Below are 17,373 nucleotides of genomic sequence, written 5' to 3'. Positions count from 1 at the left end.
AGAATCACTGCATGGTATTTTTACTGGATGCCACATCAGATGAGTCAACCTGTAGATGTCAACATTTTTGTCAATCCCTCCTGACACTTGAGTTGTGCGTCGTTTACCGTCTCTGGTCGAGCCAGTTGAACTCCATTCTGTCCGTGTGCCAATTTAGCTGAGCTCCTCCCGACTTTAATAACAAGAAAACATGTCCTGTATGCTCTGAACGGAGACACAAAATCACTATTAAGGTGGGACTTCAACGCGTTTGTGGGAAGAGGCTTGAGGTAATGATTAATTAACTTTTTATTGTATATGTTTGATTTCCTTTTGTTTGTGTTTTTATGTTAACATGAGGGTTGTGGAGATTTCACATTTCTAGTTTTAGCAACAAAGAAGTTAGAATGGCTTTTAATTTATGGATTATTAGTTCTCTTTGTGTAGTAAACAAATTATAAGGCGAACATTTTGTGAATAGGCAACAAACTTTAAAAAAGAGAAACAAGTTGTGGGTTTTTTGGGAGCAAACTGAATGAGAAACTGATTCGGCACTGGTGTTCCAGAACTCTATGTTATACACTTGGTTATAAATGTATCTTTAGAGATAAGAAATATCCACAAAATACTTACAGTTATTCATTAAAAGTGTTGCACAACAAGTGTTTTGTGACTCAAAGTAAGCAAATTCCACCATGGAAAATTTTGTTGAGAGCGCGGCATACCTGACCGTTGGCCATGACTCCCGATTTGAACCTGTTTTAAAAATACATTGTTTAAGGAATCGAAAGTCCAAAACAGGCTTTAGTAACAAAGACATTCACACAAGTTTTTTATCAATACATTGGATCATTTTAAAGTTTATAAAGAGAGGCTGTCTTTAAAAGTGTTCCGCTCAGAAGAAGAAGAAAGAAACAAATATATATATAAAAGAAAGATTCTATCAAAATTTGATTGAATATCGAAATGATTTTAAAGGGTAAATGTGGAGTGTAATGACATCAATTTCTTAAAACAGATCCTAGATCCAAAACCATCTAAACAACCTAAATAAAAAGTAGTGATTGTTAGATACGATCAGGGACAGATCAACAAGGAAAAAGGCCCTTGGCAAAAACATACAATGGGCCCCTAGTGTACCGTCATCAGCCTTCTAAAGTCAACAAAGATAAAATATTGAAATGTAAAATTTCAGCTGAAAAATTATTCTTGGCTTGTATTCTAGAAATGGAATTTTTTATGAAAATTAACTTTTTTTTGATGGATCAAATCCCTATTGTTACTCAAGACGGGTAAAAAAAAAAGACATTGTTATTCATTAATATATGAGTAAATCATAAACATTAAGCAAGGACAATAATTGTACAAACATAGCATAGCAATAGAAGAATCTTGCTGTTTTTGTGAGCACAGTCACCAGCCAGAAGGATCTCACACACACTACCAGCCCCAAGGATCTCACACACACTCCCAAACAGAAAAACCCCAGAGCCCAAATACACTAATCATCAATTAGACACAGGTGGGGGGGGGGGGGGGGGGGGAGGGGGAGGAGACGACACAGGGCACCAGGTGCACACAATCAGCCGTAACAGACTTGGGGGAAGGGGAACACTTTTCAGAATAAAACCAGCAAACAGACAGACAACCTAAAACACAGACATATGCACACACTACATACATTTCGCCACCCACAAAGCTACACAATCCGTAAGGGAGGCCGAGATCTAAGGCCCCAAAGATCACCTCCGTTACATGCAAATAACTGCAGATTTTAGTATGTTGAGTTGCACAATCCTCAATTGGTTTTGTTTCCAACATCCTGGAGAAGGATAATAGATTAAGAAAGCTGTGAAGGAAGGAACAGCAAATCTAAGAGGTTTTCTTTAGATGATCCTTCACTATTTGTATGTGAATATATTTTAAAAAAAGAGAGAGAGAGAGTAGGTTTTATAAAAAATAATGTACTGTAGGACTGCCAAGCCTGTGAACATTTCTCGAAATATAAAAAAAACATTTTACAAGGGTATTTAAAAATAATATGACAAACTATTCATATGTTTTTTAAAGGTTACTTTTTCAAATTTGTGTTCCAATTAAATAACTCCCTGACGGATTCATTCCACAATGATGTCTAAAATGTCTTGTATAATGTTTGTGAGAATATTGTGTAATCAGGCCTCAATGCGTATCATTCAGTGCACACACCATACCATGAATGCAGAGCTACATCCACATTAGTCAACCACCTCTCTCACACGTTTATTCCACGACAATTACTCAGTGACTCCATTACGTCACACCCCAGTCCCTCTCAGACGCTGTAGGAAGGTTTCAGGACTCATTATGCTAGGTATGTGCACAAAAAGATGTGTTGTCCTTTACAGACAACATGATGATTCGAAATAGCAACTTTATGACCTATACTGAGACAGAGACATCCTAACCTTTCCGTCTGTGTTTCCCAGAGTCTCAGACTTCCTGTGTGACTGAGGAGCTGACATGTTGGACAAATTCAAAGAGAGCTTCCTGCTGCAGGTCCTGACTCTGGTCCTGCTCGGCCCGGCCTGCGAAGCCTCTTCTCTGGGCCTGACGGTCCATGTTGAGCCACTGGAAAGCGATGGAGGGAATACGGTGGGCAATGTTTTCTCTCCCCATGAAAATGTTTATGTTACGATGTCTTGAAGTCCAAAATGATTTGGCCCTTGTCACACATTTCTATATTTTTGAAATTATTATTAGTTATTAACTTATTATTGAAGTAATCATTTCCTCTCCACATCATTCTGTTATTTGTCCCTAAAAAACATACATTATCAGTGTTTTAAAACCAAACGAGAAACTCTTTAGGTATTGCTCACAATTTCTCTTCTCACAAACGCTTAAGAGATTAATTTAGAGAGGAAGAAAGTATTCACTTTGCAAATGTTTAAAAAAAGAATCCCTCAATCTTTCTTACTGACCCCCTACTTTTACTCTGAAGAACCACTACCTTACCGTGGTAGAGAGGTTTGTGTACCCTGATGAACCTGGGGTCTGTGTTGTCTGGAACCATGTGTTCCAGGTAGGGTCTCACATGGCAAATTGTCTCAGGCAAGGGGCCAGACTAAGATTGGTTCAAAAGACCTCATGAAAGACGATACACGAAGTGAGAATACCCGGCCCGGAGGAACCCCCGGGTCCCCTTCTGGAGCCAAGCCCAGAAGGAGGACTCGTCGGCGAGCATCTGGTGGCCGGGCTTGCCACGGAGCCCGAAAAGGCAACGTGGGCAACATCTCCGCTTCTCCGTCCTGCGGGCCCACCACCTACGGGAAACAGCGATGGGGTCGGGTACACTGCCAGAAGGGTGGCAGTGAGAGCAGAGGGTCTCGACGGACCAGACCCGGGCGACAGAAGCTGGCTTTGGGGACGTGGAACGTCACCTCTCTGGGGGGGAAGGAGCCGGAGCTTGTGCGGGAGGTGGAGCGTTACCAGTTGGATCTGGTTGGGCTCACCTCTACAGACACAGCGTCGGCTCTGGAACCTTACTTCTGGATAGGGGTTGGACTCTATTCTTCTCCGGAGTTGCCCAAGGTGTGAGGCGCCGGGCGGGTGTGGGGATACTCACAAGCCCCTGGTTGGGTGCTTCTTTGTTGGAGTTTACCCCAGTGGACGAGGGGGTCGCCTCCCTACTTCTGCGGGTAAAACGTGTAGTTCAGGTGAATTGGGAACGTCTGCAGGAGGCTCAAGTTCAGGAGGCCTTCAACTTGCACCTCCGGCGGAGTTTTTCGGGCATTCCTGTGGAGGTTGGGGACATTGAACCAGAGTGGGCGGTGTTCAAAGCCTCTATTGCCGAAGCCGTTGCGGGGAGCTGTGGTCTCAAGGTTTTAGGTGCCTCAAGGGGCGGTAACCCTCCAACCTCCTGGTGGACACCGGTGGTCAGGGAAGCCGTCCGACTGAAGAAGGAGAATTTCGAGGCGTAGTCGTGGGGGAGGGGGTCTGCAGTTCGGTGGACTAAGGATTGCACCACTGCTTTTTGCAGATGATGTTGTTTTAATGGCTTCATCGGTCTGCGACCTTCAGCTCTCATTGGATCGGTTTGCAACCGAGTGTGAAGGGGCTTGCAGGTTCTTAGTCCTTCAATCAGTCGTAAAAATCTGTCTCTTCCCCTAAAAGCCTTGTCATTGTGTCTCTTTTCCCCCTGCAGGTGCGGGCTCATTTCACCGCCATCGTTCCCAATCCCTGCCCAGCGCTGTCTGGACTGTGCTCTGACGGGGAGGAGGACTGTCTGGTCTACCCCACCTCGCTACCTTTCACTGGCACTAAACCAAACTCTGGCTGGTGCGTCCGCCAGTGGCAGAAGACCGTCCTCAGTGATTACAACGCCACCATAGATTTAGGGTATACCTTCATTCACTGTCTGGACCTTTCACCTAAAGCAAAGCATCATTGTTTTTCATACATTTTCTTAGCTGCTCCATTATTAATTTATAATGTTTCTTCTTGCTGTTTTGCAATGTTTTGGGGTTAAATGTGCTCATGAATTCAAGTTAACAGTTATTACACGGAGGACGTTTTTGTTCTCTCATGTTTTGAGCCTTCTGTTTTGCATGTATATGTATACATTATAATATTTAATATATATAATATTTTCAATGAAATAGACTGTTTGGGTTAATAGAAGTAGGCCAATTTATCGTTGTCTCAAGAATAATATTAAGAATAAGAATAATATATAAATACATTTATAAAAATAAACAAATGTTCTTATAGTCTTCATGCTGCATCATTATGTTGCTAATTATACAATCCAAGTGAAAATGTGATTTATTTTTTATATTTGTAATATTAATTTTATAATCACTGTCACTCACTGTGACGTGTGTCTCATTGTTTCCCCCACCATGGTTTCCATTGCTTTTATCTTACATTCCTGTTTGAGTCCTGCCTCAAGGTATATTCAGTCTATCTGCTACTACTCCTCCATGTTCTCAGTGTTACTGTGTTCTTTGTATTTCATAGATTGTATTTAATGTGATGATATGTTCTGATAATTCTCCATTATTTTTCATAATTCCTTAGATCCAACACACAATTTTATGTTTCGATAAAAGCAAGCCCAGTAATCAGAGCAAACAACGGAAAACTCAACCAACCGGCTTTTGTCGCTCTCCCTCCTCCGCTAAGGTATTACACACACACACACACACACACACACACACACACACACACACACACACACACACACACACACACACACACACACACACACACACACACACACACACACACACACACACACACACACACACACACACGCGCACACACATATACACATATACACACACACACACTCAAAACTGCCTTTGCTGTAAGAAAACCTGACATTATCCTTCCCTGTGATGTAAATAATTTAGTGAATTGATTTAGGGTGCATAAAGCGGGAAAGGTACAGATACCACTGAAGAAAGTTAAGAAATATGAGAAAGAAAGTTTCACAGGATTGAACAAAGTCACAGATGCTGGAAAGCTCTTACTTTTAATTAGATTTGTAAAGCTTTAATAGGTTATTTGTAGGCTTTTGTTAAAGGTAAAAAGCAATATAATGTATTCAACTTTAATTCAATGTCACGGGAGAGTGCCTGCCTACATTGTCTGACATTTCTTGAAGTTAACGTTAAGTAGACCAGGCCAACTGCTGTAAATGTTACCGTTTGTGTTATAAAGGGCTGATTTTCTCTTGGTTTCAGGGCCCGTGTGAACTGCCCCCAACACTTCTCTCTGTCGGTGAAAGACCTGGACACGGACAGGGTGAGCTGTCGCTTTGCCCGCGCCGACTTGGGAGAGTGTGTCAGCTGCACTGAGCATTCCTTCATAGAGCTGGATAAAGTGAGTCTTACTGTGTACATGTCGCTGAAAAGTGCACATTCTGACACAATGCAATGTTTAACAATCATCTTTACCTGCAGTAATAGAAGTGCTCAGATCAATTATTCGAGTAGAAATAGCAAAACCCCTGACTTACAAGAAAAAGTTTTGCATTTAAAGTAAAAATGCAATTGAAAGCACTAAAATGATTACATATTTAAGTGTAAATAACCCCTTTAATGTGTCTTCTGATAAAGTGGGGCTAATTTAAAATAATGAATTTACTGCCGGGCTGCCTAATCCATTACACTACATCTAAAATGGTTTCTCAATTAGGCTATACTTTATATTAGTTAGGTAACTACAGCTGTCTAACAAATGAAGTACAATGGTTCCCTTAAAAATAGTATAAGTAGTATAAGTATGAGGTGGTATAATATAGAAATACTCAATTTAATTATCTCAAAACTATACTTAAGTAAATTACCTCACTTTTCACCACTGAATAACTGAGATATCATATGACAAGTCTTTCACAAATGTACTTTTTCATAGTATTTGATTGCTACTTGAATGTTTCATAATCAACAACTTCAATCTGGAAATACTACATTTCATGATGACATTTATTTAAAAGACGAAATGCAAGTTGAAGTTCACTGGAAAAGCAGCAGCAGGCCAGTATTTCATCTACCTGATGGCAGAGGACCGGATCGCTATCCCTAAAATAAGCGAAGTCATAGAGAACAAACCCCTCAGCGCGGTCCCTGTGCACCTCTCACTCACTGGTGAGTCTGTCAGTCAAACAATGATGCCTATAAATGTCATGGGGCGAACATATGGACAGGTGTAACTCTCATTGTCCTTTCTTCCAGTGGAGGAGTGGGCTTCCAGCTGCAGTGATGTACCCGCGGCAACAGGAGACACCCCAAATAAAGACTCCGTACTGTTTGTCCTGCCGTACCAGCAAGTTAATTTCACCACAGATTTCACCTCGAAGCTTGAGAGGTGCGTCCTTTAAAAAAATATGTATTCTATGTATATTATGAAATACTTAGACTCTGCTAAATGTGTATTTCATCCAGTGTGTATTTGCTTGTTTCAAACAGGAATTCATTCTGATTATTTCACATTTCATTTTATTAGAACATCTTAGAGTAAAGTTATTACTTAATATTTAGGTGTGATAGATTATCAATAATAAAATCAAAAAATAACTCATAATGATTAACAAATTGTCTGCTGTAAACCATTTTTCACCTACGTATTTGTCAGGGATGGAGGCTTTGAAGCCATTTTGTCACCAGTGGGAGACGTTGAAGCTAACAGAATTCCTGATATTTTCAACACTAACCTATAACCTGGTGACAGTTAATGTTGAAGTGCATTTACTCAAGTTCTGTATGATTTTGAGGAGCATGTTCTTGAATTACCATTTTATACATCTTTTATTTTTGCTTGCCATTATTTTACTTTTTAGTCCACTACATGTATTTAGTTAGTTTACACATTCAGATGATACGCTAACCTTATAATATGCGCTTACTCTCTATATTTCCAGTGTTTCAGAGATAGCTGTTGTTGGCCCCCCTGAACTCTTCAGGGTAGGTTTCAAATCGGTCGGCTCTGTGGCAACCATGAACATGGCCTGGGTCCGCTCCGAAAACAAACTGGCCCGACTCTTGCCCATTTGCTTTGCTGTGAATACCAAGAGGTAAATTGTTCTGCTGCACAAAATGAGCAGAGGAAAAACGGAATTATATTTGTATTCTGGATGCACTATAGCACTGGCAATTAGTACTGTGTTATGTGTATTATAATGGACTACTTGTGTCCTACTTATTTTTAATAAGTATTTAATACACACACATACTGACTATAAACTTCTCGCAACAATTTAAAAGGCTGACAGCATAACAAACAAATAACAACAAGCGTGTGTGTGTGTGTGTGTGTGTGTGTGTGTGTGTGTGTGTGTGTGTGTGTGTGTGTGTGTGTGTGTGTGTGTGTGTGTGTGTGTGTGTGTGTGTGTGTGTGTGTGTGTGTGTGTGTGTGTGTGTGTGTGTGTGTGTGTGTGGGTGGGTGGGTGGGTGTGTGGAATTAGAAACACATTTGACTGGGATTGGCTTAAGTTTTGACGAACAAGAACCTAGGCCTTCTGAAGAATTTGGAAAATGTTATTATCATAATATATATCATGTATACATATAGTGCTTTCAAGGAACATTAAATGAATGAAAAAAAGTGCACAAAACGCAGGTATTTTTGGTTGAAATGATGTAACTATGAGGTGTCCTGCTGGCTTTACAGGTTAAGACCATATACTGTATATATAAGGTTAAGACATGTCCTCAGTATGAGTCTTTTAATACTAGAAAAATAGTTTAAATCCCCCCCCACCCCCGATACTGACATGTTTTTCCTTTCTCTTTCTGTGCTCTCAACTTTGCAAAACATGTATTTCGTACAATACAATATATAATTGAAATGCAAACCTGCTTTCACTTCTAGAAAATGTCCTTCTCTTGAATGGAGCATATTTAGTGAATGTCCCGCTCTGATTTGCCCTTCTTGTCTTTCCAGTTTTCAGTCAGAGCCCAGATGCGTGTGGCTGTACCAAAGTATGACATTCAACTTCTTAGCAATGTCATAAGAATGCCAGTAATGCCCTACTGTTGCTCAAAATACACCACTCCTAACCCCTCAGCTATTGAAATGTTCCTTTCCTTACCTTTTCAGGAGAGATGAGGACACTACCTGCTGGAACAGGTAGAGAACATTGACACTTGTTGTGTTTAGCAGTTAACTCTGTGATTAAACTGAAGCTTTTAAAACAGATTTTTTTCTAAATAAGCAAATAATCTGGCACTGTCTGCCTGCAGAGTTGACGTGTGAAGATACAGAGATGACTTTGGTTCTCCCTCTCGACTCCCTGAGTGAAATCAACCTAGAAGAGCTGCAGCTCAACAGCCCCACCTGTCCCGTCAGCTACAACAGCACACACCTGACCGCAAGCATCTCTCTGTCTGGCTGTGGCACCGAGACTTTGGTAACAAGACCCACCTTTATTTCTTTTATATACATGGTACTATGCATTAAAGGTGGGAGATTTTTTCTCTTTTATCGTTTGGGCTCTGTACTCAAGGACACTGAGTGCCATGTAAAAAAATGACTTTTATCCAAGACATCACATCCATAAAACTAATTTTATCTCTGAGTTACTGTAAAAAAATTCAACAATTTGATGGTACATCGGATCTTTAACTAACAGTTGTTTTCATTGTCAAAATAATCTGCATACTGAGTATTTTCTCGGCTAATTTATTCTTCGTTAATTGTATTCTAATGGCTCTATTCAAACAGGCAATATGCTTGTAGCATTCATGTGTTAATATATTCCTTTTCTCAATTTATTTATTTTTGCCATGGTTCCCCTTCTTTTTATGCTCCGTGGTGGATTTAGCAACAACGTGTAGCTCATGTAGTTCTCCATGTCCACTTGTTGCTGATGGTTGTGGTAGAGGAGCTGTAGATGTTGCACTAACATCTGTAGCATGGTCAGCAGTAGCAGTAGCTACTGACAGTAGCTACTGACAGTAACTACTGACCATGCTAGCAGTGAGCAGCAGAGGTGGGGAGAGGTGGGGCTATGGCTTAATCGTTATCAGGAAAATATCGTATAGGACGTACACAGGGAACCGTTAGGCCCCCCAGAGCGTTCCGTCTGCAGAACTACCCACCTTGGGACCCGTTATCGTTTGAGGGGTCCGTTTCCGCGGTTCCTTTGCGGCCTCGTGTGAACAAACGGGCTATACGAAAGAGAAAAGTAGCAGATACAACACGAACCGTCTCCATTTAAACGGGGTCTAAGTGATGGTGCATTAGTTTCAAATGGGCTAAACCATTTAAGTGCTATACAACTTTTGTTTTGGTTGCGCATGTTGGGTTGATTGCCAAAGTAAACATATGGATTTAAAGTTTGCGAGATTTCCTGCAATTGGGAACCCATTGCAACATTTTTTACCAGGATACAGTCCCGCCCCTCCCTTCACGCAGTTCACGCAGACTGCGTGGGGCCTCACCTCGCGGAGGGGGCCTCATCTTGCGGAGGGAGCCTCATCTGAAGCACAAAAATGTGGCGCACCTTTAATTAGTGTAAGCGTGCTACAGTTTCGCCGCTGCGAGGCTCCCCCCTCCGCCGACGCTCACGACACAGAGGGCCTCATCACAGAACTTTGCGTGGGGCCACAAGTTGGCCAGGGGCGGCCCTGCCAGGATATCGAACAGGCGTGTTTTTGTGGAGGGCTACCTGGGTCTCACTCGCGAAAGGAGCAGCAAGCCGATTGGCTGATGCAGAGCGCGATGTGCCGTAGTCTATGGGTTGACAATGTCCAAGAAGGACCAGAACCCTTCACAGAATGATAGGCCAGTACCAATGTCTTGTAGCGGGTTTGGGAAGCCATTGACAGGCAGGGAAGGGAGCGGAGGAGTTGTGTAGTGTGGACAAACTTAGGGAGGTTCAAGACCAGTCGGACTGCTGCTTTCTGGATGATCTGCAGGTAGACCAACCAGGAGGGAGTTCTAGTTATCAAGTGTGAGATGACAAGAGCCTGAACAGAAACCTGTGTTGCCTTCTGGGTCAGTAGAGAATGTATACTTCTGATGGAACAGGTTGAGGCAGCGATGTTAGCGGTGAAGGACCATTGGCCGTTTAACGAGTTTAGGTTGAGCTTCAAATGGTGTGCAGACATCTACTGAGAAGTGTAAGGGTGTCAGACCGGCGAAAAGACAAAAGCAGTTGTGTATCATCACAGCTGTGGTATGAAAAGCTATGAGAGCGATTGACCTGGTCTGTTTTGTCCTGCTGAAAGGACCTTGTTGTGTCTGGTTAAATATGAAAGAGAGCTGGGTGAGAATGAAAGTTACACATTAAATTGAAAAATATATGAATGTGTCAATTCTGACTTTTCCTCCTCCTCTCCTTTTTTCCAGCATGCTGGTTCAGAGCTGGTTTACACAAACACCTTGCAAAGTGTGCGTCCTTACACTATGGTCAGCCATATACCCTCCCTCATCCTCCCGCTGGCCTGCCGGATTCCTAAAAAAGTGAATGTTACGGGGCCAAACTACGATATGGGCACACCAACAGATGAGGAGGTTTTCGGTCAGATCAGGCTTTGGATAGAACTCCATCTTCCAGGAGAGGGACCCCTGTCAATATTCACAAGACTCCCGAGGTTTCGCAATCTACGTATGTCGCCGGGACGTCTGCGTCGAGAAGCAGAATACCCATCAGAGAGAAACAGCAACAGCACCTCCACCAGCTCCATTAATAACAGCACCTCCAATGATGACGGCTCATCCACCAGCACTTCTACCGGAAACATGGGTTCCAGGATCTCCATACTGGACCTCCATGTACTGTCCAATTGCAGCATTAGTCGAGCCAAGATGTTAGTGAGCAGTTGTTCTGAGTCTGAGACAGAGGACTTTGCAACATCAAGCCCCATTCTGGAGCAAGGGTCAGTGACAACCTGCTTATTTCCTGTTAAGGTTTAAGGTTAACATATTGAAGAAGACAGATTCTTAATGAAATGAATGGAAGAAATATTAACTCTGTTTTTGCTGCAAAAATCACTTCTGAATTTGAAGCATATTATTTTAATAGTTATTTCATTTGTTTTCACCCAGGTGTAAATCTTCCAGCAGCACTTTAGAGATTGTTACATCTCAAACCAATTCCAGGGTTTACCGCCTTGATTTGAGCACACTGGAAGCCCAAGGAACATTGGTCTGTGCTCTCATCCAACACACACAAACATAAAATACAGTTTTGCATTATTTCAAGCCTGGGAATTGTTTTAAATCTTCAAAGATGAGTTTAGGTAGAAACAGCGTGTTTGTTATGTAATTTACAGATTTGTGGTGATCATATTATATAGACCTTCATAAGGATGTTGTAAAGGTTGAACTCCTATTGAGCCATCTGAAAAACAACTGAAATGAAATTACGTGATTACACTTCTCACTTTAGATTTTTGCCACGCTAATGATGTTCCTCAACTGTCAGTTGGTCCACTGCTTTGGGTCAGAATAAAATAACAACATCATTTGCCATGACATTTTGAACCGACGTACATATATACTCCCCCAAGGATGAACTTTCGTGACTTTTCCTTTTCGCCTCCACAAAGTTGACATCTTTGGTTTAGTGTGAGTAGTAGTGTGAAAAATGTAGTAGACATTCATGTTTCCCATACAATTAATTCAATATCCATTCTTGTTGGTCCATCAGCAGGACAGAAAGCAGTTTGTTCAATAATTTTTTTTGGACCTATGACATACAAAAACAAGAAGGGCACTTGGAGACAGTAGACAAGGCAATTCCATAAGTTAAAAAGAATGCGTGTATCCCGCCAGTGATTTAAATCACCTCCAAAATAAAACTGGTTCTTCCTCTCCAACTGCTACACCCTCTGGGGAAATATGAACATTGGGCCAGTGGCTTTTCTGTAATCCTGCTGACAAACAAAAAAACTAACAAGCTAAACTGAAAACAAATGACATTTTCATCATCAGCTAAATTATTTGTTTATCCTTAATATGCTAATATTAGAGACCATGGTTAAAATGATCAGCATGTTATCTATGTTTTTGTGAGCATGTTAGCAAGCTAACTGAGAGCACCACTGCTACAGCTGCTAAAGTTGTTAGCGCTATTTTGTTTATACTTACACTTCTGAAGTTTCCATTTTTTTCCAAAAAGGGACCAAATGTATTGTTACAACAGGCTCCTGACAACCAGTGATTCATTTCTTATTAATAGTTGAAGTTACATTTTAAAGTTATCTGTATATGTCTGTCTCTCTACACCGCTAACTTGCATCAATTGTTTTTTTGCGTTGCAGATGTACATCCAGTGCACAGTCAATCTGTGCATTGCCACCATGCCCTCTGAGGAATGTCCTGATCTGTGTTCTCGCTCCTTTAATAGCAGATCGTTAGTTAGCAGTTTGTTTAGCAAAAGCTACACCATTAAATCATCCCCCATTAGCCTTGTGGTCACGACTATTGCACCAACCACAACAAATGTCGAGGGTCCTACCAACACTAAAAAGACCACTACTACGACCACTACTGCAACTGTAACAACAACCAAATACTCACATGGTAAGACGTCATCCTCTTAAACAAGCCACCATGTCTTTATTTCTATATATGATAATTCATTAAATGAAACACTTATACAAGTTTGTAAAGTATAGCAAAACATCTCCCTTCATCTTTAAAGTGTTCTCTAAAGGTTGTTTTATTTTCAAGAAAAGTCATTATGAATACATATTAAGCTGTTTGGGCAACTGCATAGCTGGCTTAAGACATTTAAAAAAAAACTGCTTTGGGCCACAAAGCAACCAAGGGCCCTAAGATGGGTAAATAAATAAAAATGATAAGCATTTGATTATTTCCTTGATTCACAATCAGCATTCTTCAGAGAAATTATTTATACATTAATTAAATAATGTATACATACACAGAGGTGTGAAGTAATAAAGTACATTTACTCAAGTACTGTACCTATACAATTTTGAGGTGCTAGTACTTTACTTGAGTATTTCCATTTTATGCAACTTTTTTACTTCTATTCCACTACAATTCAGAGGTAAATAGTGTACTTTTACTCCACTATATTTATTAGTACCTTTAGTTACTTTACAGATTTTGATTAATAATGTGAAATATAATCAACTCTTAAATCAGACTTTAGTTACACCCTGCAGCATACAAAGTAGTTAAAACTAGCTGCACCTTTACCAGCTTTGATAAACACTTTAATGCATCTATAATTATAATCAAAACATATAATATATATTTTAAGTATATTTTTATCCTAATACTTTTGTATTGATCCTAATACTTTTGTTATATTTTGAATGCAGGACTTTTACTTGTAACAGAGTATTCACACTCTGGTACTTCTCCAACCTCTGTACATACATATATGTACATATATATCAATCAATCAATCAATCAACAACTTTATTAATCCTGCAAGGGGCAATTGTTTATGAGCAGCAGCTTATGTCATGTACACAGGCAGGAACATACAGGAAGAAAACACACAGATACACCCGGGAGCACAGATGTGGATCATTCCAATTCACACGATAAATAGTTCATAGCATCACAATAATAAATAAATAAGTAGTCAAGTTAAAAGCTTTTCAAGCATTTAAAAGTTTGAGTGCAGAAGGGATGAATGATTTTGCAAAGCGATTAGTCCTTTGAGCAGGTAGAGTATATCTATGCCCTGATGGCAACAAATGAAATTCATCTGAAAGAACATGACCTGGAGAGTTCAGAGTGCTCTCTGCTTTCTGCAGAATCTGTTGTTTACAAAAGGAGTTTAAGTCTCTCTGTTTCACGCCGATGACCTTAGAGCAGGTTTTAACAATGTTGTTCAGGCTGTCCCTGTCTTTCAGTTTAAGGCTATGGAACCAGCAGATAAAAGAAAAACAAATAAGGCTCTCAATAAATGCTTGGTAAAAACGACAAAGAATGAAAGGCCTGACAGAGAAAGAGTTCAATTTGCGAAGAAGGTGCATTCTCTGTTGACCCCGCTTCACAATATTCAGTATTCACATCAAATTTGAGGTGGTCATCGAAAATGGTGCCCAAGTATTTATATGACGTGACAATTTCAACCTTGTCATTGTAAATGATGCACTCCTTAAGAACATCCTTGTGACATCTAAAATCAATGATCAATTCCTAGGTTTTAGAGACATTTAAATCCAGAAAACTGTCATCACACCAGGAAATAAAATCAGTAAGAGCACACTCATGGCCTGATTCTGAACCGCTAAGGAGGGACAAGAGGGCGGTATCATCAGAGAATTTAACCAGGTAGTTGTTGTCTTGCATGCTCCTGCATTTATCAGTGTACATTATAAAAAGTAGGGGCGAGAGAACGCATTCTCGAGGCGAGCCTGTGGAAGTGATGACAGAGTCAGAGAGGCGTCCATTGACAGAGACCTTCTGCTCTCTATTAGTTAGAAAGTTTAAAATCCATAAAATAAGTTGATCGGGCAGCTTAAAATGACATAATAGGCTCTCTACCAGGAGATGCGGCTGCATTGTGTTAAATGCTGAAGAAAAGTCAGCAAATAAAGGTCTAGCATGGGCTTGTGGCTTTTCAAGGTGTTTGTGGAGGTTGTGCAGTATAAAAAGCTTTGCATCCTCTACGCCTCTCCCTGCCTGATATGCAAATTGTAGTGGATCAAGTTCACTAATGACATGGCCTTTAAACATTTTCTCCAACATTTTCATTACCAATGACGTTAAAGCCACCGGTCTGAAGTAATTTAGGACTTTAGGATGAGGTTTCTTAGGGATGGGAATTACAGTTGAGGATTTCCACATATCAGGAATTTGGCTATTCTCAAGTGACAATTGGAAGATATGGTAGAAAACACCACAAAGTTCGCTAGCACAATACTGGAGTGTACGCCCACAAATATGGTCTGGACCTGGGGCCTTCCTAATATTGACTCGTTTTAAGAGATTCCTAACATAATCCTGTTCAATTACTATGTCGGAGATAGGGGAGAGAGACTCTCTAAGAGTTGAGGTGTTTATGGAGAAATCATTTTTCTCGAATCGAGAATAAAAAGATGTAAAAGCATTGGGCAGGTATAACTTTTTTATGATAAAAATGCACACACACACACACACACACACACACACACACACACACACACACACACACACACACACACACACACACACACACACACACACACACACACACACACACACACACACACACACACAAATTGTAAATGTGTAACCTCTCCTCTCTTGTCTTGCAGCTCCAGAACAGGCCTCAGCTTTGGCAGCAGGAGTCATTTTAACAACTATGAGCATATTCCTTCAAAATATCTTCCTTTACTGAACATGCTGCTAGGTGATAATCTGTCGTAAAATGAAGTATATAGAACAACACGTGTTGCCTATACTGTACACCAGACTATGTTATCCTAATCCTAATTTTCTGAGTTTTTATTGGCCACTGTTGCTCACTAATCACAAACATTTTAGAAAAACATTTACTAAAATTCTAATAAAATCAGACACTTGGACCTGAGATTATGATCCAAAATTGTGCATTTTGTCATAGTCCTAACAAATGTTTGAGACTCCAAATGTGTGCTTACTGTTGTGTGATGTGCACCCCTATTTAACTTTAAAAAGAAAAATATCTTTTTTTTATGTATAATTAATTGTTGGTTCTGTATTAAACTGAGATTCATATTTTATGTTTTTCTTTTGTGGCAAAGCTGTCCAGTCTTGTGGTCAGTTAGACATCCAGGAATGTTGCAGCACACAGTAAAAGGAACTAGTTAGAACAAAACAATAGTATTTTTGGAGCACATAGTATGTAACCATACTTTATACTTTATTATATTAGCTGCAATAAGCAGCTATCTCGCTCTGTGTTTTTGTTGGCTGACAATAGCATCCCCATGGTACCATAGGAGGCTGAAATTTGGTATGGAGAAAGGGTTACAGACATTAAATCTCAGTTTCAGTGGAAACCACTGATTATGAGACTGGTGCTGAAACTCTATGACAAACTGTACTTATTCAACAGAGAACTTTGCTTATTCTGTAAGTGTTACAATTATGACAGGTTTCAGGATTAATATAACTGTGATGTTTATTTTTAAAATGATATGTTAATGATACACATATAACTAGATTGTGTAATTAAACCAGCGCCTCTTAAATCTTTTCTGTTTTTGTTCCTTACAGTACCGTTTTTGATCCCCCTACCACAACAGCCCACGCACAAATGAGTGTTATACATTTGACATAAAAGAACAAAATGCACAATAAACGAATATACAGATGAATTTCACTGATAGCATTGTTATTATTTTCAAATGTTTTATTGATGTTGAGATAATATCAGGGCCAGGACAATCGTCTATTGTGAATCTGATATCAATGCCTATATTTATGATATAATATAGTATGTAGGGACACAAATGAATAGAAGAAAAATTGAAATATGGTTTTCTTGTTATATTACTGAATTAAAAATAATGTATCTTTACGTAGTAGCTAATTATTTGAATGCAATACATATCAACTTCAGCAAAGAGGAGCAGAGGTGCAGTGTTGCTTAATCAAAATCAGATTAAAGGCTTCATGCAGTGAGCCACAGTGAGGAGTTTTCACAGCAACACCACTGGCTTTCATGATGAGGCATTACAGACACATCTAAACAGGGCAGTTGGGATATCCGGGTAGTAAGAAGTAAATTCTAATTTGAGCACCTAAATTCATTCTTGGCCTTTGGGATCAAGTTATGTGCAATGAAACAATCTTTGCTTAAAGATCCATTTGCTAGCTCTTTTTTTTAGCTTTTAACCACATCTCACAATATTTTAAAGCAAATGCGAGGAGCAGCCCATTGACTAAGTCGACGATAAGATGTTGAAAGTTTAGAAACACTATTTATTGGAAATTTGAGCATTGAGCATT

General features: G+C 40.0%; 1 protein-coding gene across 3 annotated transcripts; it reads left to right on the top strand.

Annotated features, from left to right (window-relative positions):
- The first annotated feature begins 131 nt into the window (after nucleotides 1-131).
- LOC307028661 (uncharacterized protein) lies at nucleotides 132-16,739 on the top strand. 3 transcript variants are annotated; one of them, XM_079663881.1, is made up of 16 exons: nucleotides 132-269; nucleotides 2,448-2,613; nucleotides 4,166-4,359; nucleotides 5,041-5,145; nucleotides 5,709-5,847; nucleotides 6,464-6,614; nucleotides 6,702-6,834; nucleotides 7,388-7,540; nucleotides 8,410-8,447; nucleotides 8,566-8,595; nucleotides 8,709-8,875; nucleotides 10,819-11,348; nucleotides 11,518-11,617; nucleotides 12,735-12,996; nucleotides 15,696-15,790; nucleotides 16,639-16,739. In XM_079663881.1, the coding sequence occupies exons 2-15, from the start codon at nucleotides 2,482-2,484 to the stop codon at nucleotides 15,776-15,778; spliced, it is 2,217 nt and encodes a 738-aa protein (XP_079520007.1). In that variant the 5' UTR covers nucleotides 132-269; nucleotides 2,448-2,481; the 3' UTR covers nucleotides 15,779-15,790; nucleotides 16,639-16,739. The 3 variants fall into 3 exon arrangements, with proteins under 3 accessions (XP_079520007.1, XP_079520005.1, XP_079520006.1); XM_079663879.1 differs by having other exon boundaries at nucleotides 15,696-16,739; XM_079663880.1 differs by lacking the exon at nucleotides 132-269 and adding an exon at nucleotides 1,697-2,332 and having other exon boundaries at nucleotides 15,696-16,739.
- Nucleotides 16,740-17,373: the final 634 nt, after the last annotated feature.

Source organism: Notothenia rossii, assembly GCF_949606895.1.
Source record: "Notothenia rossii genome assembly, chromosome: 2".
Classification (NCBI taxonomy): Eukaryota; Metazoa; Chordata; class Actinopteri; order Perciformes; family Nototheniidae; genus Notothenia; species Notothenia rossii.
Note: the sequence above shows the minus strand (reverse complement) of the source record. Positions and strands in the feature narration are given on the sequence as shown.

Bases quoted from the DNA above. Each gene is read 5' to 3' on its own strand.
- LOC307028661 (XM_079663881.1), top strand. From the start codon at position 2,482: ATGTTGGACAAATTCAAAGAGAGCTTCCTGCTGCAGGTCCTGACTCTG. The intron at 2,614-4,165 runs GTGGGCAATGTT...TTCCCCCTGCAG, and splicing joins AAAGCGATGGAGGGAATACG to GTGCGGGCTCATTTCACCGC. The intron at 7,541-8,409 runs GTAAATTGTTCT...TTGTCTTTCCAG, and splicing joins TTTGCTGTGAATACCAAGAG to TTTTCAGTCAGAGCCCAGAT.